This window comes from Camelus ferus, chromosome 27 (genome assembly GCF_009834535.1).
Source record: "Camelus ferus isolate YT-003-E chromosome 27, BCGSAC_Cfer_1.0, whole genome shotgun sequence".
Taxonomy (NCBI): domain Eukaryota; kingdom Metazoa; phylum Chordata; class Mammalia; order Artiodactyla; family Camelidae; genus Camelus; species Camelus ferus.
The window spans coordinates 22,176,335-22,201,933 of NC_045722.1; the positions used below are offsets into that span (position 1 = coordinate 22,176,335).

Sequence of the window (25,599 nt, forward strand, 5' to 3'; positions counted from 1 at the left end):
CCCTCCATAAGTCAGTTCTAGTTGATGCATTTCCTTTATTTGCAGCCAAAGGATTCCTAGTAAGTATAAGTTCTGATCTTACTGGTAAAAATCCCACGCAGCACAGAACCCAGGGGTGCAAGGATTTCAGTCACTGTACAGAATACAAGTTGGAACCTCATGAAATCACACTTGGCAGCTCTAAGGTGGAGAGGCCTGTGGTCTGGGCCACAGAGGGGTCCCCTGAGACAGAAAGGAGGTGTCCTTGTATCCAGACCATCCACACAACCAGACTTTTGCAGCTTGAGCAGGGTCTGTCTGCCCAAGGACACGCTGGGACTGGAACTCTGGAATTCTCCCAGGACTCTGCTACATCGCTGTCCGCTGAAGCTCAGAGACCTTCAAATAAAACCATCAACAGAGCCATTGCACACATTGGCCAGTAGCCATGTTTAATGATCATGTCCTGGAAAGAAACACAGGCTTCTCTGCCCTGGGATGTTAACTCTTTTATTAATTTAGGGTTAACACTGTATTCGCTTTGTGGATTTCTTTTTCGGAGCTGTGGCTTCCAGGAACAACAGCTGGGTTCCCCCCAGCTGACAGGGGACACATCCAAGGCGTTCCAGTCAAAGAGGGGAGCGGGTCCAAATGGAGAAGAATGAGCTCAAAAAAATTTAAGGCAAATGTTTCCTCCCGTCTTCAAGGGAATCGATCAGGCAGATCTGTGCATATCGATGAAAATATATGAACTATTTTGCAAAATAATTAACATTGGTAAAAATTAGAACACGTAGCTTATAAAATGCCTACACAGGTTTGGCAGAAATCAATCCAGCCATGTCGTGAGGCTCCTGGGACACAGACACAGGAGCACCCACCTTAAGAACAAGTCTCTCGAGAAGCAGAAGCAATTCCACAAAGTGGGAGTAGGAAGTGACAAACAATTCACAATTGTTGAGCCGGGTCTGCATTTTGGTAGGAGGAATTGCTTGGTCGTGGGTGCACCTTTTGGCTGGCCCCCTGGGATGCTTCTTGGGGACCCTGGGAAGGCCCTGCATCAGGTAGAGGTGACCGTTCAGGCCACAAGACTCCTAGAGACACAGACAGGACGCTGTGCCCAGGGGCACTGGGCCCACTCGAAGGGAAGATCTGCCGAGGGAGCAGGGGCTTCCCACCCGGGTGTGGGATTTGACTTTCTAAGCCATCGCTGTGGTTTCAGAAGTAGCTAACTATGTAGACACAGAGGCTCCGTCACCAGGGGTCACACACTTTCTCCCCCCAAATCGGTTTTATTTACAGTCTGACCACACCATCTCCCCCACAGCTCCGTGGCTGGTGGAGCCCTCCGGGGGGTCAGCCCAGAGTTCTGCCGGCGACCCCAGTGGGCCAAGGTTCATGACGGAGCTGCACAGAAGCACAGGGAGGAGGGTGACGTGTGAATGCCAAGCATCCTGCCTTTCTGCTTTGGTCTTGAAGATTCAGTAAACTTAAGGTCTCGAAAGCTGCTCTGAGCTGTGGATCCTGTAATTCGTTCTGTTCCCGTGTTGAGTCTGTCAGAAGGATGCAGCCAGCAAGCAGAGGATGAGGGGGATGTCCCTGCTTCAGGAAGTCCCCCTTAAGGCCCCCACCCACCTGGTCAGGTGCCCAGAGACACCTCAGCGGGACCTGGCTCCTGGGAGGTGATGCTGTCAGAGGCAGGGCTCTGGCTGACAGTCTGGAGAAAGGTGGACGGACGGGCGGACGGGCGGATGGGGCGCCCTACCCAGCCAGGAGGCACGTGCGACAGCAGAACTGAAGGAAGAGCTTCCGTTCACAGAGCCCGTTGGATCTGACCATCTGGCAGAACGTCTCGTCGGCTGGGGTCCCAGGAGAGAGAAGAGGGGACATGTCAGACTTGGGGCCGTTTGATTGTTTCAAACATCCCGTTACTGCGCTTCATGGTGTGCCAGGCCAGGGGCCCAGAGGGATCGGGGGTGATGGCCCTCTCCGTCCCCCATCGCACTGGGCACTGGGTAGGCAGGGGCTTCGCTGAGTCTAGGAGACAAGGGAGTCGTGGGGCAGGAGTGGGCAGGGTCTGGGGGACACCTGGGCCATGCCAGGATGGCGTGCAACCCTTTCTGGATAGCTGTGCTAGCGGGGGACTTAGGGGGAGAAGGGGAGGCAGGAGGAAGGCCAGGGCCATGACCCAGGGGACACCCCCAAATGGGGGTAGAAGGAGAATGAGAGGGAGAGTCACTAAGGCAGATGGGAAAGCTGGGGAGAGGGGTGGGGTCATAAGGGCCGGGTCCCCCCAGGCTGCTGGCCTTAGAGGATGCTGCCATGCATGGGACCCAGAAGACCCTCCAGTGACAGCCTCACTTCCTTTGGCTAGATTCGTAACCCAAGCAGGTGACTTCCTAAAGCAAGGGCTTCCTGGTTTTGAAGGGACATGATTCTGCATGCCCAGAACACCGTGGGACACTGAGGCACAGAGACCACCTCATGGCCTGCAGGGCGTGCCCAGAGCTCTCTCCACAGGCCTAGTCAAGGCTGGTCCCGGCGCCAGGCTCAGGGCCACCGTGGAGCTGGCAGACCCCAGTCCTGAGCACCAGCCCATAGTGTCTGGAGCTGGCCCTCTGCTGCTCCTCCCTGTCATCTGCTGAGCCCCGAGATCTCCTTCCCGCCCCAGCATACCTGCCCGAAGGCCCCTGCACTAGGTCACCAGGCCAGAGTCCTCGGCCAACCCTTCCTCTTGCCCAGAATCCCCAAACTAGAATCCCCAAACTGGTCTCTGGTCTCCTCTGCGTTCCTGTTTTCACAACCTATCCTGGCTCCCCCACTGTGTTGGCCCAGAGAACCAGGGCTCTCTCCCACAGCACATACGCAGGTCCTTCCCCGGGACACGTGGGCCTCAAGGTGGACTCAGTGAGCTGAAGAGCCTGTGGGCATCGTGCCTTTGACCTCTAAGGTCTGGCCTCTCCTAAGAGAAGTCACCATGGCCAGACCACCTGGGGCTTATGGCAGGAGAGTGCGAATGGGACATGAGCAAAATCATTTTTAATAGTCACTCAACAAAACCGACCAGAAGTAGCAGGGCTGGTGGCCGAGATGCCCCTCTGGCCAATGGGAGATGCGGAAAGGGAAGAGAGGAGGACCGGGGGCCAGCCAAGGAGGTCAACCAGAGGAGACGCTGCCGTTCCGGCACTTTTTCCTTTCTCTTTGGACCAGGGCCAGCGGGCCAAGCTCCTCCAAGGGCAGCCCCAGGGTGGGTGGCCAGGCAGCCATCCCCAGCTGGCTGGAAGAGTAGAAAACTAACAAGATGGCTCTTGATCCTTCAGGCCTGTGCTTCCAGCTAAACTGACTTTATGACTAACATGCTTTCCTCCCTGTGCACTATTCTTAGAATAACTTATCCTTCTTCCTTAGAGGTCCTAAAGGAAGGTCATGGACTGAACCTCAAGAAAATGGGCAGACCCTCCCAAATTCCTCCATAACAACAGCAAGTTCTTATCAAGATGAAGAGAATGGAACACCCTGTAACACACCCTGATTGTTACCACCTTTTCTGTTCTATCCAGTTTTTCTATAAAACCTTAAGACCCTGACCCCAAGAGGGGCTCACCATCTTTAAGGCATGAGACTGCCGTGACTCCCTTTGCCTGGAAAAGCAATAAAGCTGTTCTTTTCTGTCCTCCCCAAACTAGGCCTCCAACTTGCAATTCAGCTCCCAGGATCCAGAAGCCGGTTTCTCGGCAACACCGGGCTCACCATTGCTGCACGTGTGGTTGGTGATGCACGAGGTCCCCAGCTGCATGAAGCCCACCTTACACCGGCTGCAGTTCCTCCTGGAGCCTTCGCAGCTCAAACAGTTCTCGTCACACCTGTGGGGGGACACGGGGTACCGTGTGGGAAAGAGGCCTGTCTGCTCCAGGCCCACTTCCCAGAGCCCTCTGGCACTGAGCCCTCTGACTGCCACTGAGCCTCCCACCCCCGATGGCCTGATGCCCCAGCCAGGCACCAGCAGTCCTGCCTCTGGTCTGACTGTTCTCCTGCCCTGGGAGGGTGGACATGGTCACGGCAGATTGGCAGGAGGGCGCCCGGAGCTGTGGACAGACCCAGGTCTCCAGCTCACCTGGATGCCCTCCTGGGCACTCCTGGGGCTCAGGGCCAGGCTCTACCCCGAATGGAGCTGCCCCAGGCTGGTCAGCATCCCGTGGCCTGCAGGAAGCCAGCTCTCTAAAGGCGGCTGCCTGAGTGAGGAGAGGCCTCACAGAACCCCGTGGACCAAGGTCATTCTTCCTTCGGGAGGAATCCACACCCAAGGTGAGACAGGAGGGAAGGGGGCAGGGCACAACCATTTAAAGAATGACACAGCAATGACCAGGATGGTGGGAGATTCAACTCCTAGTAGACCTTGCAGCTCGAGATGGCAGGATATCTGACTTCCAGTGGACCTTGACCTTGAGTTTCATTATACGGCTCATTGCAATATATTAACATGGTAAATGGCACTCCCACAGGCACTATGACACCTTCAAGGCTGACCATTAAAGGTCAAAAAGTGGGCAGTGGCCTGGTTCCTGGGAATCCCAGCCCCTTCTCCAAAGTAGCTGGAATAATCCTCCCACTTGTTAGCATATGAAGTTACCAAGCCCACAAAAACTAACCACCCCGCACCTGGCACCCCGCGGCCAGCTCTCCCCTCTGAGTGAGATGGCCTGCACTCTATGGAGTGTGTACCTCTCTGAATAAATCTGCTTTTACTCAAATGTGGCTCACTCTTGAATTCTTCCCTGCACAAAGCCAAGGACCTACAATTGGCGGGGCTCGTCCCAGAGGCTCAGCTGAGACCTGGGACATGGCCATCCTCTTGCCCCACACTTTTCTGTATCAAAGCGGTCTTCAGAGCCAGGGAACTTGAGAGACGGAAATTCTCAGAAGTGATGGCATTTCACCACCTCAATGCCCTGGGCAGGGCTCCTGCCTGGGGGTGTATCTCCGAGCCCTGGTGTGTCAGCCTCAGCATCAGACCCTCCTCCAGAGCTGAAAGTTTTGCCGCCCGTGGGGGTGGGCAGGCAGGGGCCTCCCATCTGCCACCACCCAGGAGGGGGTCTCGGGGACTGGGGACCCCAGAGCTTCTGGGTGCCCTGCGGGAGTGGGGGCTGGGGGACACACTCACGGGAAGACCTCACATCCTCCTGGGATCAGAGTGTATGACAAACGGAAGTGATGACCACGTGTGATTCCACATCGGCCCTGGGCTCCTGTATGTACGGTAAGCCTCCTCGAAGCAGCCGGCTGGCTGGTTGAAACTAAAGTCTACTTCAGACACCAGGTGGGGGTCCTGCCCGGACTTAGCGAGGTTGGGGGAAGGCGGCATGTTTCATATTTCCAACCAGCTCAACAGTCAGGGCCAGCCCTGCACAGATGCGTAGCCCTGCTGGACCCTCTTGTGCAAGGACCAGGTGGCCTCTCACTGGCTCATCGTCAGGTCGTTGGTGTTTCTGTTTTGGAGTTTGGTTTTTTGTGTGTGTGTGTTTTGGGTGCACAGTGGGGTGGGATTCGGTTTATTTATTTTAATGGAGGCACTGGGGATTGAACCCAGGACTTTGTGCATGCTAAGCACACGCTCTGCCACTGAGCTCTACCCTCCCCACTTCTGTTTTTGGCTTTTTAAGAGAAGATGTTACAATCCAGAACAGCTCTCCCGCTCAGCCTGGGGAGGCAACCCCCTCATTGCAGGTCCCCAGGTGGGAGCTGGAAGATGGGGTACAGTCTCCCCACTTCGCTCTGATGCAGGCCTCGGGGACTCCCTTGTTTCCAGTCTATTTCAGACGGAAGGTCCCTTCCCCACAGCCCAGCATCAATCACGAGCTTCAAGGTCACTGACAACCCCTCATCTTCTCCTCGCTGCTCTCACCCAACAACATGGGCTGCCCCACCCCGGTTCCGGGCTCTGGGCTCTGAAGTCCCGACGGAAGGCAATATTCAGCAAGGCAAGAGGACACCTAAGCACGTGGCTTCTTCCTCCACTGCCCACATCCCATGATCAAAGGGGACTCTACCCAGGAGCCACTGACCAAGAAGGGTGCACCGTGTGGAGACAGGAGCAGAGCCGGGAAGGTGGGCGAGAGGGTTCCGGGGTCCATGCATCGCCTGGAAATGGCTCTAGAAGGAGGACTCTGTCTGGATCTTTATGTTCTCTGAATTATCTCATTTAAAAAATAATCCAACACATGGTTTCCTTACTCACAACGGTGTGAAGGCACCATGATCTGTGAGCTCCACCAGGAAGGCCGTAGTCCTCTGCCTCCCACCCGCCCCAAGCCATCCAGCGCCCAGCACGCAGTAGGTCCTCAACAAACACTTGAGAAGTGAACAAAGGAATGAGAGCCACTAACTGACCTGTGACCTCGGCCATCACAAACTTTAGGGAAGGTCCCATCCTCTATCACTGGGTTCCTTTCAGCCCACTACACCCACCTCCCTCAGCTCCCACAGAAGGGGCCACCAGACCCAGCCCTCCTGCCCCCTTCCCCGGCCGCTTTGGTCTCAGCCCGGAGGACTGCCTGGAAGGGGCACACACCTCCGGCACACTTTGTGGGGCAAGCCCGGCATCTCCTCTGGGTAGAAGCCCTCACCGCAGGCCGGTACACATCTCCAGTCTTGGAAGTGGAAGTTTGTCGCGCAGTGAATACATTCTTCTCTGCTGGGCCCTGGGGGGTTCAGGGAAAGCAGCAGATGTCAAGGACCGCCCACTCCCCATCATGTGTCCCAGGCCTGCTGCAACGCCCTGTGACATCCAGGTCCCACTGAGACACGCCAGGGCCACCACTACAGCTAGATTTCCCAGAGCCCACCATGCACCTGCACTGGGCCCTCCTCACCCAGTCCTGGGCAGTGGACATCAAGCCCTCATTTCACGGATAGGGACATGGAGGGATGAGCCATGGTTACTGGCCTTGACCACAAGCGCCTCCTTCCCCAAAGGCTTGGGCCCCACTTCTGCTCAAGCCAGCCGTGGGGACCTCTAAGGGCTCGCAAGGTGGCCAGGCCGAACTGAGGTGTGCTGCGAGTGTAAAACACACACAGTGGAGTTCAGAGACTCAGCTAGAGAAAAATGTGAAAGGGGTCGTCGATGTGCCAACGTTGACGTCAGGTAGAAAGGAGAGTATTTTAGATCCACGGGGTTCAATGAGGCACGTCAGACTTCACCTGCTCCTCTGGGGCACTTACAACTGCATCGCTGGCACACATCACACTCCCACTGGACGGAACACTGAGTCTGCTGATGTGGGGAACGTGGAGGGAGAGGTTTGGGGGATGCAGCTGGCAGGTGTTTGGTGTGACGACCAGGACATTTTCAACAGAGGAAACGATATGACTAAGGGCTTATGGGGTCGGAATCGGCGACCAGATCGGGAGTCGGGAAGGTAACCTGCAGCTTGGTGGAGAGGACGCATCGGCAGAGGTCCAGGCAGAAGACACCATCTGTCCATTCACTCATTCCAACAAGTAAGTGCTGGAGTCCACTCTGTGCCCGAGGAGGACCCAATGCCGCGACGGGGCTGCTGATGGCTCAGAAGGTGGGAACCAGGGAAGGACCCATCTCAGGTGCTCAGGGTGACCACGGAAAACCTCTTCCCCCTGTGACTGCGGCTGGGCTTGGCCTGAGGCTGACAGCTGAGGCAGTGGTATCCAGGCCTCTTCCTGGAGTGACTCCTGGATCGAGATGAGGCCTCTTGGCTGTGTCAAGGGCAGAGCCCTGTGCAGCCGGGGGTCGGAAGGGGGGCTCTGCCAGCCACAAGGCTCAGTGCTCTGGTGGCCGGTTTCACTCCTCGGAAGCTGTGGCTCTGAGCTCATCCAGGACTGTGAGTGGGAGGTGACTGTCATCCTTGGGGAGTGATGGGGCCCTCGTAAAGGACAGCTGCCCACCGGCCTGGAGTCTCTGTGTGGGTATCCTCCCTGTCACTGCCATTCAGCAGGAGAGTTGTCCCACGTGTCCAGTTCATGTCGTTTTGCTAGTGTACCTGGTCCCCCCGCCCCATCATTTATCTCTAGGGAGCATCTGGTGTTGGTAGCTTGGCCCCTGAATCCTCAGTGCCCCACCCCCAACCATGGAACCCTGTCACTCGCATTGTCCTGCCTCGGCCACTGGGTCCCCAGTGCCTGAGGAGCTTCTGGAGTGGGAAGAATACACAGTCTTGTTTGTTCCCAGTGTGATGCTCAATTTACTAAACTTGGAAGCTGACGAAACATACTTGGTTGGGGAAGGCGAGAAAGTCTTGGAATGGGGGAGGGGGGTGACAGCCAAACAGCAACGGGAAGGTGCTTAATGCCATCAAAGTGTGCGCTTCCAAACAGGTGAGATGGTAAATTTTCTGTTATGGACATTTTCCCACAGTGAGAAATGCCGAGGAAACCCGAGTTTCCTAAACAAACCATTTTCACAATTGCTAAAAGTGATCAACTTTATAGCTCAGAGTCTTAGGGAGTCCATGAAGTCGCAAGCCTTTGCAGGCTCCAGATACTAGAAAAGCACACACAGGTCATAAAAATCATTGCAGAACGGGTTAAGTTTAGGTGGGACTCCCACATCATCTGTGGGATCCTTATTCAAAAAGCAGGAAAGACGTGCTAGGAAGGGTCCTAAGATACAGAACGTTTTCCTTTCTTCTGCAATCTCTCTCCATCTGTTTCGGTGTTTTTTTTTTAATATGCTATTTCATGTCGTGCTCTCACAGCTGAGGACCAGATGCTGGGGACACCAGCCCTCAACTTGGCACATGTGTGCCCCACTGGCTGAGAACTGCTGACCCACACCACATCCCAGCCAGGCACTTTCCTGTCCCAAAGCAGGTAGGAAACCCCAAGGGATCACATCTTTTGTGCCTGGATGCTCTGGGTGCCTGGACTGGGGATGGACGAGAGGCTTGTTCCTACCAAGTGACCCATGGAGTGTCCTGGGGCACTGCCCGCCCCAGGCAGGTGGGCAGCAGCAGTCACCGAGGGGGAGGGGGAAGGGAAGGCCAGGGAGCCAAATGCAGGAAACCTTACATCACGTAAGCACCAGGAGTCCCTGGGCAGACAGAGAAAAGTAGGAACCTTGGGACTGATAAGTGGTTACACATTTTGGGGTGACAAGTGTCCTGAAGGCCAACAAAAAAAGGTGGGTAAAGGCAGGAATCTCCAGTGTCTGAATGTAACCTTTTGCTCATTATGCCCTCATTTCAATAAAATTAGCCTTGCAGATTAGAAGTTCCCCTAATGCACCCATGCCATGACACTTCTAAGTGTCCAGACTAAATAAGGACAAAAATCCCTCCTCCCCTCGGGAAGTTGGAACTGGGATGAAAATCAGGGGATACAAACAACCCCAAACCCTTTCCTCCCTGGTGAAAATTCCGCCCATTCATTTTCACACCCTGTGTAACCAACTTGCCAAAGAAACTCAGGGCAGCTGCTCACCTGAGTCTGCCCGCTCTCCCCTTCAGAGCGTCCTATCCCTTAATAAATCCTCACTTTACTTTCTTAACCTCTGTGTCTCATCTCTGAATTCTTTCTGTGACAAGACAAAAACCTACTCTCCGGTAACAAGAAAACCCACGAGTGACTCTAGAAAGCTGTGCACTGACAGGTGGTATGGGGGCGGAGAGAAAGGAAACTAAACTGAAAGACTGAAATCAAAAGCCACATGCCTGAATTTTATGAACTCAAGTGGCTGTGAAATTTAAATAAGTGGCATCAGCGATGCTCCTTAATCATCCTGGGCTAAACAATGAGTCAAAGAAACAAAGAATAAAAATGACAGATAACAAGGTAAATGTCAGGACAGGCAGTTGAACGCCAGGGGCTGAGAATGCTTCCAAGCGCTTCTCGGGGGGGTTATCCCTGCTGGGACCCACGTAGGGGCATCTTCCATGGGCTTCAAAGGCACTGGCCTTGGCCACAGCCCTGCCCTCTCTGATATGTCCACTTGGGTCAAGGGCCCTGCCATGGGGCTCGTGTGGCCACACTGGGGGCGCTGTGCCCATCCCATTGCATGTCCCAAGACTGGCGATTTAGCAGAGAGAGAACTCTTACATCCTTAGTGTGGCAAAACCTCAGTCTGATGTGGGTTTCTTAGAACAAGGACCAAAGTGCTGGGTCAGGAAGGGAGCGGGTCAAGAGGAGAAATTTGATCAGATCTGGATCTGAGCCCACCAACTCCGAACAGGCTTCTACGTCCTGGTGCAAACAACCCCGCAGCAGGAAACCCCACCAAACAGTTGCATTCTCTGCTGTTCTGCATAAAAACCAGGCCCGGGAGGCATCTGCGCTCCAGTCTCGCTGGGGAATTGTAATGCACATCAAATGCTTTGTGGAAGTCTTTCCCTCTTTGAATACAATGTTCAAAATTAGTGAAGACAGGAACAAAGAACCAAGGATACATTTTGAAAAGCCTCCTCCCTCCTTCTTTTCACCAGAATGCCTCTCCACACCCCAATCTTCACAGAGTCCCACCTCCGGCAGTGACATCCCTCAGCAAGGGCTGGGGGTTCCAGGCAAGACAGCACATGAGCAGTTAGCACCCCTACTCAGCCTGAAAGCCGCCCCGGCCTGGCTGGACTCCTGACGCCGGTAAACCCAGGCAGCTCAAAGGAGGCCCTGGTGGTTTTCTTTTTAAATTTTAAAAATTGTGGTAAATTGCAATATAACATAAAATTTACCATATTACCCATGTAAGAGTACAGTTCAGTGGCATTAAATACATTCATATGGTTGTGCAACCATTACCACCATCCATCCAGCCCCAGGATTTTTTCAATGAAGGCTTGTACCCATCAAACCCTATCTCCCCGCCCACTCTCCCCCATCCCATGGTGGGGCCCCTGGGATTTAAGGCTGCGATAAGGCGGGAAAGACCACGGAGTCCTAGGACTTTCTGGATTTCAAGGTAGTTAACCCACTGATCCAGGCAACTCAGGCTCCACCTGACTGGCCTCTGGAGGTCGTGAACTCACCCACGCAGGTCTGGCAGGTGGGATGACATGCTCCACACCTGATTTGCTCAGAATCAAAGTAGGTGCCCGGTTCACAGTCTGGAATGCAGCTGCCCCGTGCAAGGCTGTTGAAAAGAAAAGAAAAAAAAGGCAGTTTTTTCTGTCCCTTCCAAAATTCGAATTCAATTATGATTTGCCCTCAAACGTCTTTCATGAGAGGAAATGGAAGTTGCTAAAAGCACAGCTCTGGGTGTCACTTAAGGTTCTGAGCTCATGAAAATGGAAAGCGGGGCTGGGCTAGGTGGAGGCTGGGTGGGAGGGGCTCCCCGGGCTGGAAGCTGAGTCTCCGCCTTCTGGTGGCTGGTGGGTCGGAGCCTTCCCTGATGCCCCGCCCTGCGAACTCGGTCCCCGTGCAGGAGGCCATGTCCTCCACTGCCTCCGGGACCGTGATAGCCTCTCTTCACTGACACTCATCAAAGTAGAACCCAAGCCCCAGGAGGAGAATGTGAGAGCGTGTGGGTCACCCTGGGGGCAGTGGGCTCAGTCTTACTGGATCAGAGCCCCGGGCGTGGCTGTGGCATTTACGACAGGTGAGTAGGGCGGCAAGACTGATCCTGGAACCCTGATGGGCTCCTGCCTCTCCTTTGCCTGAAGCCGCCTGTGCTTCACGATGAACTTGAAATGAAATCCACTCCTGGGACCTCGAAGGCCCTGCTTGTTGTGGCTCCTGCCTTCCTCCGTCTCCTAGTCCAGCCAGGCAGCTGGTGCATGGGTTCTGGGGTAGCCCCAGAGCTGGACCAACCTCTGCCCCTCCTACAATCCCACCCCGGGGCAAGATGGCTAAGCTGCCCCCACCTCCACTCCTCGGCCATTACTGGGACAATCACAGCCCCTGCGTCATAAGGTCACTTTGAGGACTGAACGAGCAAATACAAGGAAAACCCTGGAAGGGAGTCCAGCACCCAGCACTGGGATTTTTTTCAGTTCCCAGGGTGGCTCTGTGTTTGATGCGCACGTTGTACATGGATCTGTCACCAGACGCACCGAACACTGGCCCTGGGGTCTGTGAGATGAGAGGCGCCTGCATTTCTCCGCGTCCAGGGCCGAGCTCCCGCATTTCGTGCAGAGTCTTCGGGGGGCTGAGCGCATCGCCACGTCCACGGCCCAGGGTACGTCCTTGCCATGGCACCCAGGCTGCAGCTGGCAGTCAAATCCAGTCTTTAGTAACTGATGTCCCAGCTCCAAAGAGATGGATGGGTGGGAGATGGCAGCCTGGCGGCTGTTACCGCTTTAACGTGACAGTGGTGATTTGAAGCCACAGCTTAAGAGGATATGGGGCAATAAAAGGAAATCTTCTGTGGATTTGGGCCGATGATGTTTTCTGAGTCCATGTGCCTCTCCGACTATTGTCACAACTGGAGATGCTGCTTCCATAGTGGGGCTGCTGCCCAAGGCATTTTCTCCCCGACACCAGTCCTGGTTCCTGGACTGAGAACCTGACCCCCTCTCTCCCACTGGACCCACAGGAGCAGAAGTGAGCCCCCGGGACCTCCCAGCACACCCCCACTGGGAAACAGTTCCTAGGAGCTGGAGCCACAGAGCCAGCTGGGTAGGGGAGCCTTGGCTGTCACACCCTCTCCCATCAGGCCCCAGCTGAACATCTTCCCGTCTGGGGAAACTTCCCCCTGGACCACTTCATCCTTTCACTTCTAATCCTACCTTGTCCGGCTCCCAGGTTTGAATGAGAACAGGTGTGATCTGTGATGCTGGGGTCCTGTTCCCTTCCCTCCCCAGACTCACAGGCACTCAGGTGGGGAGTGGGCCCTCTTCCCTCCGACACCCTGATCTGGAAAAGGGGGCAGCAATGTGGTGGAAGTTTCCAGGGAAATTGTTTCTCTTCCCTGTGAGTCAAATGTGAGTAATAAAAAATAATGTCTACATCATAGGTTGCTATGGAGATTAAATGAGGAGGCAGTATTGGTGAGAGCACCGGGAATAAAGGGCTTGTTAAGTTTCCCTCCTTCCTCCTTACCCCAAAAGAATCCAACCCTGCGGGCAAACTCGGGTCACAGCAGCAGCTGGGTGGAAAGGAGGTGGGTGGCAGGACGGCAGCGTCCCTGGCCCCGGGTGGGGGGCCTGTTGGAAATGCAGAGTCAGAACCTGCATGTTCACAAGCACCCCAGTGATTCCTTCCCGGGCACTTGGTGTCCCAGAAGGTGTGGATCCAGGTTCGAGACTGAGCTGTGCCAACGTTCACAGCACAATTTCCAATGTTTTCTTAGCTTCTAGATAGTAATTTCCAGAACAAGTAACATAGATTGGGTTGCATTCTATGGGCTAAACATGCATTTCAAAATATTCTAGTACAAATCATTAGCTCAAGAAGATGTTTTTAAAGGAGACGTGTGCAGAGGTCAGGGGACTCAGGCAAACCAGGAATCTGCAGAGCATCCCCAGGGAGCCAGCTCCCCCACCCAGAAGGGGATGGAAGAACCCGGGGTGGCGGGGGGGGGGGTGGAGAAGGAGTAAAGGAGAGGAGGGAGGATGGGCTTCCCAGGGCGCCCCCTACTGCCTCAACCAGGAGGGGACACTGGGGTAGGTGGAGTTACTGGTGCCCCGTTAGAACTCCCCCTCCTTCCAGCAGCCAGCCTGACTGTCTCTGATACCATCACCTCCTGCTTTTAGCAATTCTCCAAATGCTGCATAAAATGTAGAGATTTTACCCATTCCCAAACTTACTATCTTAACATCAATCTCTCAGCGGAAAGCTGATTTTGACAAGACTCAGAATCTTTACCCAGAAAAGCTTTGGGCCTCTGAAATTTGATCTTTTAGGAAAAAAAACAATGTTGTAAATACTTGGTAAATCAATGACAGAAACTAAAACCAGCCTAACCGCTGGCTGTACTTCAGGTTTGAAAGGAGGGTTTTACCTGAATCCTTCTTTACAGACAGTACATCTCTCTGGTTCATCAACGCACTTTTTACAGCTTGGGTGGCATTTAAGGCAATTTTTCTGACCTGGAGGAAAATAAGGTAGGAAGAAAAATGGACATGGATCAAATCCGGGCAAACAAGACCTTGATTTTCCCAAGCGAGGTTGACAGAGCAGCCGGCCCGTCTCCAGGATGGGTGATGTCGTAACAGAACTGCCCGAGCCCATCTGGGGACCGCATGCACAGGTGTCAGGTCACCGAGTCTCCCCTCTTTCCTGGAGTAAATTTAAGCCCTCCAACAACCTTGAGGCTTGGAAGCAGGCCCTCTCCAGAGGAGATGCACTCTGGTCCTGCTTATTCCACAGGGGACGGAAGCCAGCTCCTGGCCGGCGGAGCAGAGTAACTTGGTGCCCGTCTGCCTAATTGTGACGAGGGGCCTGAGGATGCCTCTGAGCTCCCCACCACCAATGCCTTCAGAAGGGTCTTTCCTGAAGATGCCCATGGAACGTCTGGGGGAATTCTGGGTCTCAACTCCCACCTGCATTGGCACAAGTTATCCAGGTCACCCATCCCGGCACCTCATCACCACCACCCTGCACTCTGGGCCTGGAAGCAGAGACACTACACCTTGGTGCCTCCTTCCCGGGGCCCCGCAGGTGGCATCACACACACGTGCAGCAGGTGTTCAGCCAGGATGTGGGGAGGGGGTGACGGAGGGGGCGGATTCTTGCCAGGGAAAAGGGTGAGGATGAAACAGCCTCCACCGGGAACACGGGTCTGGTTGCAAAGCCTGTGAAATGCGTCTGTGGGAAGGCCTCCCCCTGCACAGCTGTCAACAACCTGGAAGCTTCTTTTAACTTGTCTGAGACCTGCCCTCCATCAGTCTAACCCAAACCCTCCCTTTTGCCTCTTCCAGGGTGAGGTGAGTGGTGAAACACTGGCCTGGGGTCCTGGCCCCCAGAGCCTATCCACCCACCTTCCTGGGACCAGAGGAACAGCAGGACACTGGGCTTTGTGGCTCTGAGTTCAAGTCCTGCCTGTGTCATTACTAGGTGTGGCCTTCTGCCCTCTCTCAGCTTCGTTTCCCCATCCGTAAGGCGGGGAAGGCATCCCCCACCCCTCAGGAATGTGGTCATAGTGTAACGGGCACCACCAGGACCGACCCATCCCTTCTGAGCCCAGTCTACCCAACACAGGCTCCTTTTCCTTCATAGAGAGCTGCAAACCTCCTGTCCTTAAACCCCAGTGTCAGCTCAGGGCTCTTCCTGGGAGGGGCTTCCACCCAGGTTCATCCACCAAGTCCACCAGCCGGTGTTGGACCCCAAGCCCCTGCCCATGAGGAGCTGCAGAGCATCTTTGGAGGCCTTTCTGTTTAGACATCTGAAATCAGAGTGAGCCTGGGGGCTGCTGGCTCAAGCCACCTCCTTGTCCATCCTCAATATTGAATAGTAACTTACAGATGCGTGATGGTCCACGGACCACAGTGGCAACTTTCCAGCATCACTTTGAACTGCTGTGAAAGGTGTGTGTGTGAACTGCTATCAACTAACAGGGTCCGAGGGCTTTGATTTCACCATCCCTCCCCCTTTCCTTCCTTCCTCCCAGAAGGATGCTTTCTCAGAAGGAGACAGGGAGCAGAGGGCTGGGAAAGAGGACCCCGGCCCACAGAGGGGTAGGGGGCTGACTCCTCATTTGTACGCCCAGGAACATGCACTTACTTTCATCAGCATAGAATCCGGCAGGACAGAGGGTCACACAGGTGTTGGTCTCCTGATGGTGATAGAACCCCCGGCGGCAGGACAGGCACTGCGTCGGGCTCCGGCCCGAGCACGTCTCACATCCCCTGTGGCAGCGGCGACAGCGTCTGGCTGCTGTGTCCCCAAAGTAAGCCCAACGGACACACACTCACGCACTTCCTGTGGGAGCAGGGTTGGGAGGGAGAGGACCTTAGGGTGGCCGGGTCAGGCTAAGGCAGGGCAGTCTCAGGCTGGGAGGGAAAGCTTGGCTGCCTCCCAGTCAGCAAAACTCCAAAGAGACAAAGGCCCCGGGGAAGGTCAGACCATCAGTGCCCCGGGTCTTGGTGCAGGTAGCTGAGGGGTTCCTGATACAGAGGAGGGCTGAGGACTTGGATGAGAACCTGAGATGGGAGGATAGAGCTCAGTGGTAGCGCGTGCACTTAGCAAGCACGAGGTCCTGGGTTCAATCCCAGCACCTCCATTAACAAATAAATGAATAAACTTAATTACATTCCACCACCACCAAAAAAAAAAAAAAAAAAAAAAAAAAGAACCTGGGAATTCCTTCCTTTAGGAGTTTTCTCAGGGGACGGGAGGGAGCAGGGGAGGGGCACACAGGCTGGGCTTGGCTTCCATTAGCAACACGATGATGCTGTCTGACTTTTGGAAGTTTTAGCTCCAGCAAAACCACACTGGCTGCCCATGGGGAGTGGGCGGGTCTCCAAGGCTGGGAGTCCAGCCAGCAGCACGAGGGCCTCTGCACAGCATGGGGTGAGTGAGGCCATGTCTCTGCCTCCAAGACCCCGGGGCAGTTGGAGTCACAGCCGCACCCCGGCCTGGGCACGCAGGGACGGGGCCTCCTGGTTCAAAGCCAGCTGCGCTGACCTTCAGAACAGCATTGGCCCTTAAAATGACATTTTTCTGTCATTCCCTAGTGGTTGGCATGCTCAATATGACCTTTTTTTCCTTAAGTTTTTATTTATTTATTTATTTATTTATTTTTTATTTTTTTTATTTTTTTTTTTATTTAAAGGAGGGACTGGGGATTGAACCCAGGACCTCATGCATGCTAAGCATGCGCTCCACCACTGAGCGATTTCCCTCTCCCTCAACGTGACCCATTTTTGTTTAACAAAATGGAGAAAAAAGTTTAGCAGTATGGACACCATGGTGCCACAGCCTCTGATTTCTCTGACGTGGTCATGAATTATGTGTGTGCTGAGAATGAGAGGTTACTAACACCTACAGTTCCGAAGCCGTGAACCCCAACGTGATCTCCTTTCTAGGAGGGTGAATTAATTTCTCAGGAGGGCAGCAGGCCAGGGTTGGGGGTGGGGAGTGGGCGAAGAATGCAGCTCAGGACAGGCACCTCCATTGCATGCCGAGGGTCTCCAGGACATGCAGGGGCTGCCCAGCCCCCTTACCTGCTGGTCTTGACGCTCCCCAGGCTGAAGTGGACACAGTTCAAACACTGGTCAGCATTGGGGCCATCACAGCCTTTGTTCCCACACTCTGGGTGGCACACACCTTAAAGAAACAAGCATTTCCTTTCACCCATAGAGATGCCTTCTCAATCACATCCAGTCCCCTAGGACCCTGTGTCCGGGTCTCAAACCCTGGTAGGGCCCTGCTGGGGCCAATGGCCAGGCCTCAGGGCCAGAGCACCCACCCCCTCGGGCATCCAGCCCTTACTCAGGGATCTGGGGTCAGAGAGTCTGATGACTCCAGTCAGGGATGGCCCAGGAACAAGAGCAGCCAGCAGCGGGTGGGGACCCCAATCCCGGAAGAGACGGGCACTGTGAGATTCTAGAGAAGAGGCTGGGACGGGGGCTGGAGGGTCAGGGGGCAGCCTTAGTCAGTGTCTCCCCACCCCCACCGGCATCAGAGTCATGATGCTAGACCAGCGGCCAATTCTGATTTCTCTGAAGGATGCAGCAATGCACTATTGGGCACCACAGGCTGCAGGGCATTAGGGAAGCAGCAGCCAAGCAGTGATGACAGTTAAGCAGGAGAGGCTGGGAGAGAAACCTGCTACACTCCCTGCATGCGGCGGTGGAGCTAGGTGGGTTCCCATGTGCTCAAGACCGCCCCCCGCACCGCCGGTGTGGCTGTCCCAGGAGGGTCTAGGGGGATGTGGACTACCTCTGTCTTCCCTCAATCCCCAAATTCCACCTCTGGGAGCCTGTGTGCTGTTGGCAAAGTGACGGAGAAAAGTCCAGAGAGCTTGGGGACCTTAGCAAGTCCCTCCACCCCCATCTAGGTGCCCCCTCTCTATGTGCCACCGGGAGGAGCCCAGTTTGACTGGCTATCAGCCCTAGGCCAGGGTAGTCCTGTCCATAGGTGTCCCTCTCTCCCAGCCTGAAGAATGTGACTGTGGCCGTGGTGGGCCAGAGCCGGCGGGGTGGTGGGACCCCCACCTGCCCCATCCTCCCTCCCCGCTCTTCCATAGGGAAACGGCTCCAGAAAACCTCCGCAGGTTGGGCAGGGTCCCTGTGGTGGCATTAGAAATGCTTTCAAGTCTTTGGAAGAAAAAAACACCTTTTCTACAAGGTTTGAGTTATTGGAGGGGGTGGGGAGTGAGTTCAGAAGCAAAGAGGAGGTGATTTGCTGGCCACCAGCATTTCATGGGGACGCAAGGGAAAAACAGAAGTCCCCATTTTCTCTGCCCACAATGGGTCTTTGCTGAGCCACACAAAGCCCTCTTCATTCGTCTTTAAAGTGCCTCCAGACCCTCCCAGTGTTAGACCCGCTGTATTTTGCTTCCCTCCCCGAAGGTTTAGTGTTGTTGGTATTTCCAAAGTTTTCATTGTGGGTCCGGCCATGAACCCCTTTCAAAGCCGTGTCCGTCCCTGGGGATACACTAGACCGCTTCTCCCAGTCTGGAGTGGGGAGGGCGCTCGCTGGAGGTCACCCTCCAGCACCAGGCCCACCACGCCCAACCCCTACCCCTCCCTAGCCCCAGACCGGTGTGCGGTTTTGCTGTCAATTCTCCTTCGCTTGGGTCTTGCCCACCTTGTCCCCTACCGTTGGTGGAGATGTCCTTGGAAACCCTTGCTTCACGGGGCCACATGCACTGAAGACCAGGAGCTTGGCTCCCAGGTCCAGCCTTCCTGCCTGGCTGGCCCAACGTCCCCGCTGTCCCCTGCAGCCACCTCTCCCCAAGGCAGGGCTATCTCACTTGAGAAGGTGAAGAGTCTCCTCAGTGAGTTAAGGACGGGGGAGACAGACCACGTTCCTCACTCCTCCCTGGCAGGCAAGAGAAAGCACCTCGAGGGCAGGAGTTGGTGTAGTGTATTCACTACCAAAGCCTCAGCACCTGGAGGGTGTTTGGCACAGGAAGGTGCTCCATAAATGTATCTGTGAGTGGCCAAGGGTGAGTGAACGGATGGAAGGGTGGAAACTGGGGAGGGGTGGGTGCCCTCCTGTCCACAAGTGTTCTCCAGTGTCCCAGGACAGGGAAGGCCTCGAGGAAGACCCAGAGCAGTGCTTCTGGCCACTGGTTCATGGTGAGTGGACTTTGACCTGAGCCCCGTCCTTCCCGGGCCTCTCTGCGCTGGAGAGGTAAATCACGAACCCGGTGTGGAGCCCCGTGCAAGGCCAGGGTCCACCCAACAACCAGGCGGCAGAAGGCAGACAGGGCATCCTGGTAACTGCCCTGGTCCAGCCGCCCCACACCCCCACCCCTCCCTGCCGGAGAGCTCGGTGAGACGCCACCCACTTGGAATGCTTCGGTAAGTATCTGTACGCATCCTCCTCAGTACAGCTGTCTACTAGAATTATCTCGAAAAGCCCAGCAGCAAGACTATTCTCTTCCAGGAAACATTCTTGAATGAAATCCACCCAGTTGGCAGTCTGATCCCAAACTTTCCATCATTCCCAAGGCTGCCTGTGGGTGTCAGCACGGCTATGACTCACTCTCCAGGCGAGTGGACGTTATTTGTGTTGCAGTTTGTACTTCTGTCTACTTTTCCTCTTGGCACAATTGGCCTGAACGTTCCTCAAAGACCCACTGCCTTCTGCCCTCACTTCCCGGGGCTCCAGCTCCCAGGGAAGCGCGATTCTTGTGCTGAACCGGCTGCCTAACAGCTGACTCCCCTCTGCAGGGTGTCAGACCAACAAGGGCTTATTGACAACTCTCCTGTCAAGGGTGGAGCAAATCCAGGATGAAAAACATACATAAACAAAGGTTAGGAAGCAACTGGCGGGGTGTTGGGGGGGTCTCCCAATGGGTTTTATTCTGTGCTCAGACCAATGCCTGAAGGAGCAGCAAGGCTCAGTAAGTATCAGTCTGACTGCACAGAGACCCCTCCTTGCAGGTCTGCTCTCTTTCTTGGGGACCATGGCATGTTCTTTGAAGCTTCAGCCCGTCTGTTGAGTGGGTGCTGACATGCCGTGAGCCTGTGACTGACACAGCCCTGCACTGCACACACCGTGCGTCCTGGGGAATCAGCCCCTGCACCGTCGCGCTGTCCTGGGCCAAGTGTCCACGCCTAGGCTGCCCGGGCTCTGGATCCTCACACAGTCCTGCGTGACTGCCCACCCTGTCCTCAGCCTGTGTGTCCTCCTTTCCTGAAGTCCCGGCTGCCTCCGTTCTCCTTCCCTCATGGATGCTCTCTCACCCTGCTTCCACCATCAGGCAACTCCTCTGCTCCCCAACATCAGATCACCCAGGGCAGTCCTCCAAGTGCAGCTTCCCAGTCCTGGGATCCATCCCTGGGGATGCCCCAGACCTGCCCTGCAACCAGGCATCCCAGGTGAATCCCTGGGGGTCTCAGTCTCAGCCACCCCATGCTGGCCATTGGCCCCCATGTTTCTTCAGCCCCAGCAAACTGGCTGTCACTGCAAAGCCCCATCTTTGGTACCTCAGCCACTGGCACCTCACCTGGCCTGCCCTTCCTCCAGGACCCCCAAGTCCTCCTGATCTCTTAGATTCCCCCTGAGGCTGGGTTTCCACACCCTCGTTACCTTCAGGAACCCTGGACTCCACCAGTGCCTGGGCCTCCCACCTTCCTCTGCCTGGGCAATAGCTCTGCCCCCTTCCCAGGGAGCCACATGAGACAAGAGCACCCCACCTCCCGTCCACCTCACAGCTGCCCTCTTCACAGGGCAGCTCTCCTAATGCCCTCCCTGCCACAAGCCCTGCCCACCTGCTCCCCTCCTCCCCTTTACTCCTTGTCCCAAGGAGAGCTCTCTGCCCCCATGGCAGGGCAGCTGGGCACCCCTGCTGCTGGACCCTGGGGCTGCCCCCCCACCGTGCACCGTCTGCCCGTGACCAGCCCTCCGAGTTCTCCAGAAGCCTCCTGGCCACACAGTCAGTCCACAAGCTCCTGCCCTGGCCCCCTCGGCTGTGTGCTGAAGCCCTACAGAAAGTTAATCACCATCGCCCCGTGTCAAAATCCCCTCTGCCCATCACCTCTGGGCTCTACACATGGGTGCTCCACTCCTGACAGGTCCAACGTGACTTCCCCCCGACACCCCCCTGCATGCCCTCCACGCATGGCGGCCTTCTGCTCTCGCCCGCCTCTGGCTTTTCCTGCTTGTTACTGGTGCTCCCATCCCACTGGCCCCCAAGACCTTCCTCCAACACCAGGAACACATCCTAATCCCAGAGAGACAGCCCCTAACCATCCAGGCTGTGCTCAGGAAGGACTGAACGGCCTGAGCTGCAGAACAGTCTTACGGTGAAATTCCAAGAGAGGGTGAGGTTAGTCAGTAGCAGATTTTAAGGGGGAAAAAAATCAGTCTTTTATTAATAATTACTGAATCTTGCCGCAGTTTATGAATCACCGGGGGGGCCACAGAGCAGATTAGTCCATACATAATTCAATGCTCCATTTTAAAGGGCTGGTAGGAGAAATTTGAAATTGAATTGGCCATAATTTATGCCTGAGATGTATTGGTGGAATTCCCCATTTTGTTCCTTTTTTTGGTTCCAGAAGCTATTCGATAACTCAAAGCATCAATATTCTTAGATACCATCCGTCACGAATCACACAGCCGTAATATTTAGCTAAGGAAAATATGCCCAACCAGAAAGGCTCCGTTTCTCACAAATCACCAGGACGGTTCGGTGGGGAAAGGAACCGCTTTCTACCGAGCGTGCTAATCAAGACTGCCCCAGCCCAGCGGCCAGGAACGTGCCTTCTCGCACCGCCCTGGCTCTCCGATTTGCGATGAGGCAGCTTGACCTCCGGCGAGATTCCTCAGCTGTTTTGTGTCACATCAGTATCCACTGATGTCCATCTCGAGTCCCTCTCCTGGGTTTTCAGCTAAGACCTCCACTGCCTGGCCAAGACCTTCCACGGCCAGCTCCTTTCCCAGCTCTGCTCATTAACCCAACCGTCCTGGGCTCCTGTCAGGACCCTGGTCCATCCCACGACCTGGCCACAAGGACTGAAAGTGGGTGGACTTGAGAGAGAGTCAGGAGGCTGAGACGTGAGACTCAGGGGGTCCCTGAGAAGCAGGGGGTCTCATCCACCAGGGGGCACATCCCCAGTTCTGGTTGGGCATATGGAACCTCGATTTCCCGGCCTGGGCAGGCGGAAGAGTACTTACTGGTCTGAAGCATACTTACTGGTCTGTAAAATATTAGGAGAGCCGTGGGTGGGAGGAGCTGTGTGGGTGCAAATCACCATCATTATTACGACTTCCAGGCAGGGAGGGAGACCTCCAGTCCTCACCCCCGCCTCCTGCCAGGCACAGCCCCGCATCTGGAGAGCTGCACTGGGAAACCAGAACTCGCCAGGCGAGCCGTCTCCTCTGGCATCAGGTTCATACCTGTGTAGTCCTCGTCGTCCTCCAGGATGTCGGGCTGGGAGGGTGACAGGGCGGCCTTGGGTGGCTCCAGCTCGGGGGCCGAGAGCTCCAGCATCCGCGAGCGCGACTGATGGGAGCTGAAGGTGTTGTAGGGGTGCTCGGCTGTGCCGTACAAGACGAGGCTCCACTCCTTCAGTTTCCCTGGAAGGCGCCACACCAGAGTCCCCTGAGAATCAAGATGACCCTCCCTTGGGAAGCACTCGATGGCCCCCGGCCCCTCAGCCTGGCAGGGGTCTCTGTCACCCACATAAGTGCCAGGCACTGCCTGCTCAGGTCCCCCAGCTCTGCTCCCACAGCGGGGCTCGGGGACCCCACTGTCACTTCCTAGTCACCTGGGGACGCACCTTCTGCCCAGGCCACAATCTGGGCCCCCGGGTTTCACTGCAGCCTCCCCCAGTTGGCCTTCACCCCCACGCTCAGCCTTCTCTTCCTCTTGGAACCTCCAGTGGGTGGACCTGGCCTGGCCCAGAGCCTTGTCTGATGAGCTCCAAATGTGACAAGCAGGTTAAACCTGCTATTCTGAGCCTCCAGACTGGGTCCCAGGAAGACTGGCCTTGGGCTCTTTCCTTCTGAGTTAGCCCAGGCAGGCGGGCAAGTTTGGGGGAGGAGGGCAGACAAACTCAAATGTCTGCCGAGGCCACGGGTAGGGATGGCAGCCTCGAAAACAGGAGGATGAATGGCACGGACGGTGGACCAAGGGTGAGGGAATGAGGGACAGGTGTGGGGGGACAGCACCCAGACAAGCATGAAGGGGTGGTAAGCAGGGACCCCCGACTCCAACCACCTCCACGTGGGAACAGTGGCCCAGGCTGCTGGGTCTCCTGGTGTAAAGAGAAGTGGGGACCTGGCCTTCAGTGTCCAGGTGGGGCCAGGGTGTAATGAGACACACACAAGAGGCCTTCTCAGAGCCACGGTCCGGGCTGCCCTCTCCTACCGTGCTGTGGCCAGCATCCGGCACTGTGACCGTGCCGGGGAGGTCACTGTCGTCACGCTCGGGCAGGTGAGGGGCCTGGTCCAGTGTCACCTGCCTGGGGATGCGCCGCCCCAGCCCCTCAGCGTTTACTGAGAAGAGGCAGGCAGCTGTGAGCCACCGGGAGAACCCTCGGCCCGGAGCATGGGACTTATCTCCACAGCTTCACATCCCCTGCACTTTCTGTTATCAGGCTGCTGTAGGCAGCGGGAATGGTGACTCTGATTCCTTGCTATTTGTTTGGATTTTAATGTCACTTCTGCTCACACCACTGCACTCTGCTAAATGGAACACCATCTGTCTTTAGCTCTCTGTCTATAGACCATTTTTTTGCAATGTGAGCAGCTCTACCATATAACTTTGTCTTTCGTTCCAATTCCAGGAGTATCTCAGGCTCCCTAAATCCTAGTACAGAAACAGGGGGAGGTTCTGCTTGTCCCTATACCCCACAAGCCCGGGGTTTTGAGCCACCCCATCCCAGGTGGGTGCGTGGAGGACAAGGCAGGACAGGCTGGCAGCTTATCTGGCCAACTCCGATGCTGCTCTAAACAGCATTTGACTACAATTCTCTTTTTTTTTTTGTAGGGGGAGATAATTAGAGTTTTGGTTTTTTTTTTAATGGAGGTACTGGGGATTGAACCCGGCCCCCGTGCATGCTAAACACGCTACCACTGAGCTGTACCCTCTCCCCCAACTAAGGTCCCAGGTCCTGAAAGCCTGCAGCCCCCAAAGCCCCCAGATCAGGCCCTGTATCGCCTGGGCCTCTCCTGGCTCGGCCAGGATTGAAGGATGTAGGTCCTTTGGCCTCGAAAAAAACCTCCCAGAGCACGGTCTTCCAAAAGGCCTGGTTCCCTCAGCCCCGCCGTGGCTGTTCCCCTAACGCGGTCCAAGCCTGGGCTGCTCAGTTCATGACACAAGAAGGACTTCACACGGGTGCAGAAAACACAGTGCCTGGCTAGCACCCTCATCCGTCCTCATCTCCTCAGGATCAAACTGAAGCTACACTTCAAAACCACAAAGGGATCTGGGCATTTTAACTGCTGAGTGATGAACTGTGATTACGGTGGGACATAATGATGACACACCAGGGAACAAGGGCTCTGCGCTCTGTAATTTGAGTTGGGATTTCGTTCAGCCCTCTACGAGGTCTCCAAAAACACCCACCGAAGGCCAAGTCACTAAAATTAGATGCTTATTTTCAGATACAGTTTTGGTAGGACAAACAAGAAGGGCTGCTCCCAGCCCAGGATCAACACGCACCGTGAGTGAAGGTAAGGAGAGAGAATTCCGAGAAACCACGAGAGCAGATCTAAGAGTTCTCATCACAAGGGGAAAACCCGTTTTGTCTTTTTTTTCTTTTTGTGCGTGTGCCTATATGAGATCATGGACGTTAACGAAACTGGTTGCGGTGATCATTTCACAATATACGTAAGTCATCATGCTGCGGACCCTACTCTTACCAGTGCTGTGTGTCCATGATATCTCAAAAAAACTGAAAAGTAAAAAAAAAAAAAAAATCCAAGAAACCAGTAGTCGGAGCTGTCTGGCAGGACGGGGCTGGGAGGGGAGGCTGGGGTTCAGGAATGGAAGAAGGATTTCATTTATATTGTTTGAAATTTTTAGGTTTTTGTTTTTTTTTTTTGAATGGAGGTACTGGGGATTGAACCCAGGACCTCATGCATGCTAAGCATGTGCTCTACCACTGAGTTTTACCCTCCCCTTTAAAAAATTGTTTTGAGGTTTTTTTTCGTTTTTGTTTTTTACAATTTCACACTTAAAATTTTTTTAATTTATTTTTTGGGGAGAGGTAATTAGGTTTTTATTTATTTATTTTTAGAGGAGGTACTGGGGATTGAACTCGTGCATGTGAAGCACACACTCTACAGAGCTCTACCCTCCCCTGTTTTGATTTTTTAAATAAACCATAGCATAGATTACCCTTCATATAAGTGAATTTTTAAGATTAAGTTGAATTTAAAATCTATAAACAACGTGCTTATCCGTCAAGGAGAAAAACAGGGAAAAGCTGTGGTACTCAGGGTTTTGATTTACATTTCCAAATAAATAACAATTATGAATGGCTCAAAATCTGAGAGTACAAAAGACCCCATTCTCTGGCCACTGCCACCCTCCTCATGGGCATCCTGGTTGCCCATGTCTCGTGCATCCTTCCAGAGGTATTTATTCTTATCCGAGCA

At 54.8% G+C, this 25,599-nt stretch overlaps 1 protein-coding gene across 1 annotated transcript in view; it reads right to left on the bottom strand.

Moving 5' to 3' along the window:
- Window positions 1–408: 408 nt before the first annotated feature.
- Window positions 409–25,599, bottom strand: part of PCSK6 (proprotein convertase subtilisin/kexin type 6) — a 167,716-nt gene continuing 142,525 nt past the window's right edge. Inside the window, 10 exon segments of the mRNA XM_032469194.1 lie at window positions 409–1,838; window positions 3,730–3,842; window positions 6,548–6,677; window positions 10,965–11,068; window positions 13,877–13,964; window positions 15,598–15,766; window positions 15,768–15,795; window positions 17,040–17,142; window positions 22,190–22,228; window positions 22,393–22,572. Of these exon segments, the coding sequence (XP_032325085.1) occupies window positions 1,741–1,838; window positions 3,730–3,842; window positions 6,548–6,677; window positions 10,965–11,068; window positions 13,877–13,964; window positions 15,598–15,766; window positions 15,768–15,795; window positions 17,040–17,142; window positions 22,190–22,228; window positions 22,393–22,572 (1,052 nt within the window). The 3' untranslated portion in view covers window positions 409–1,740.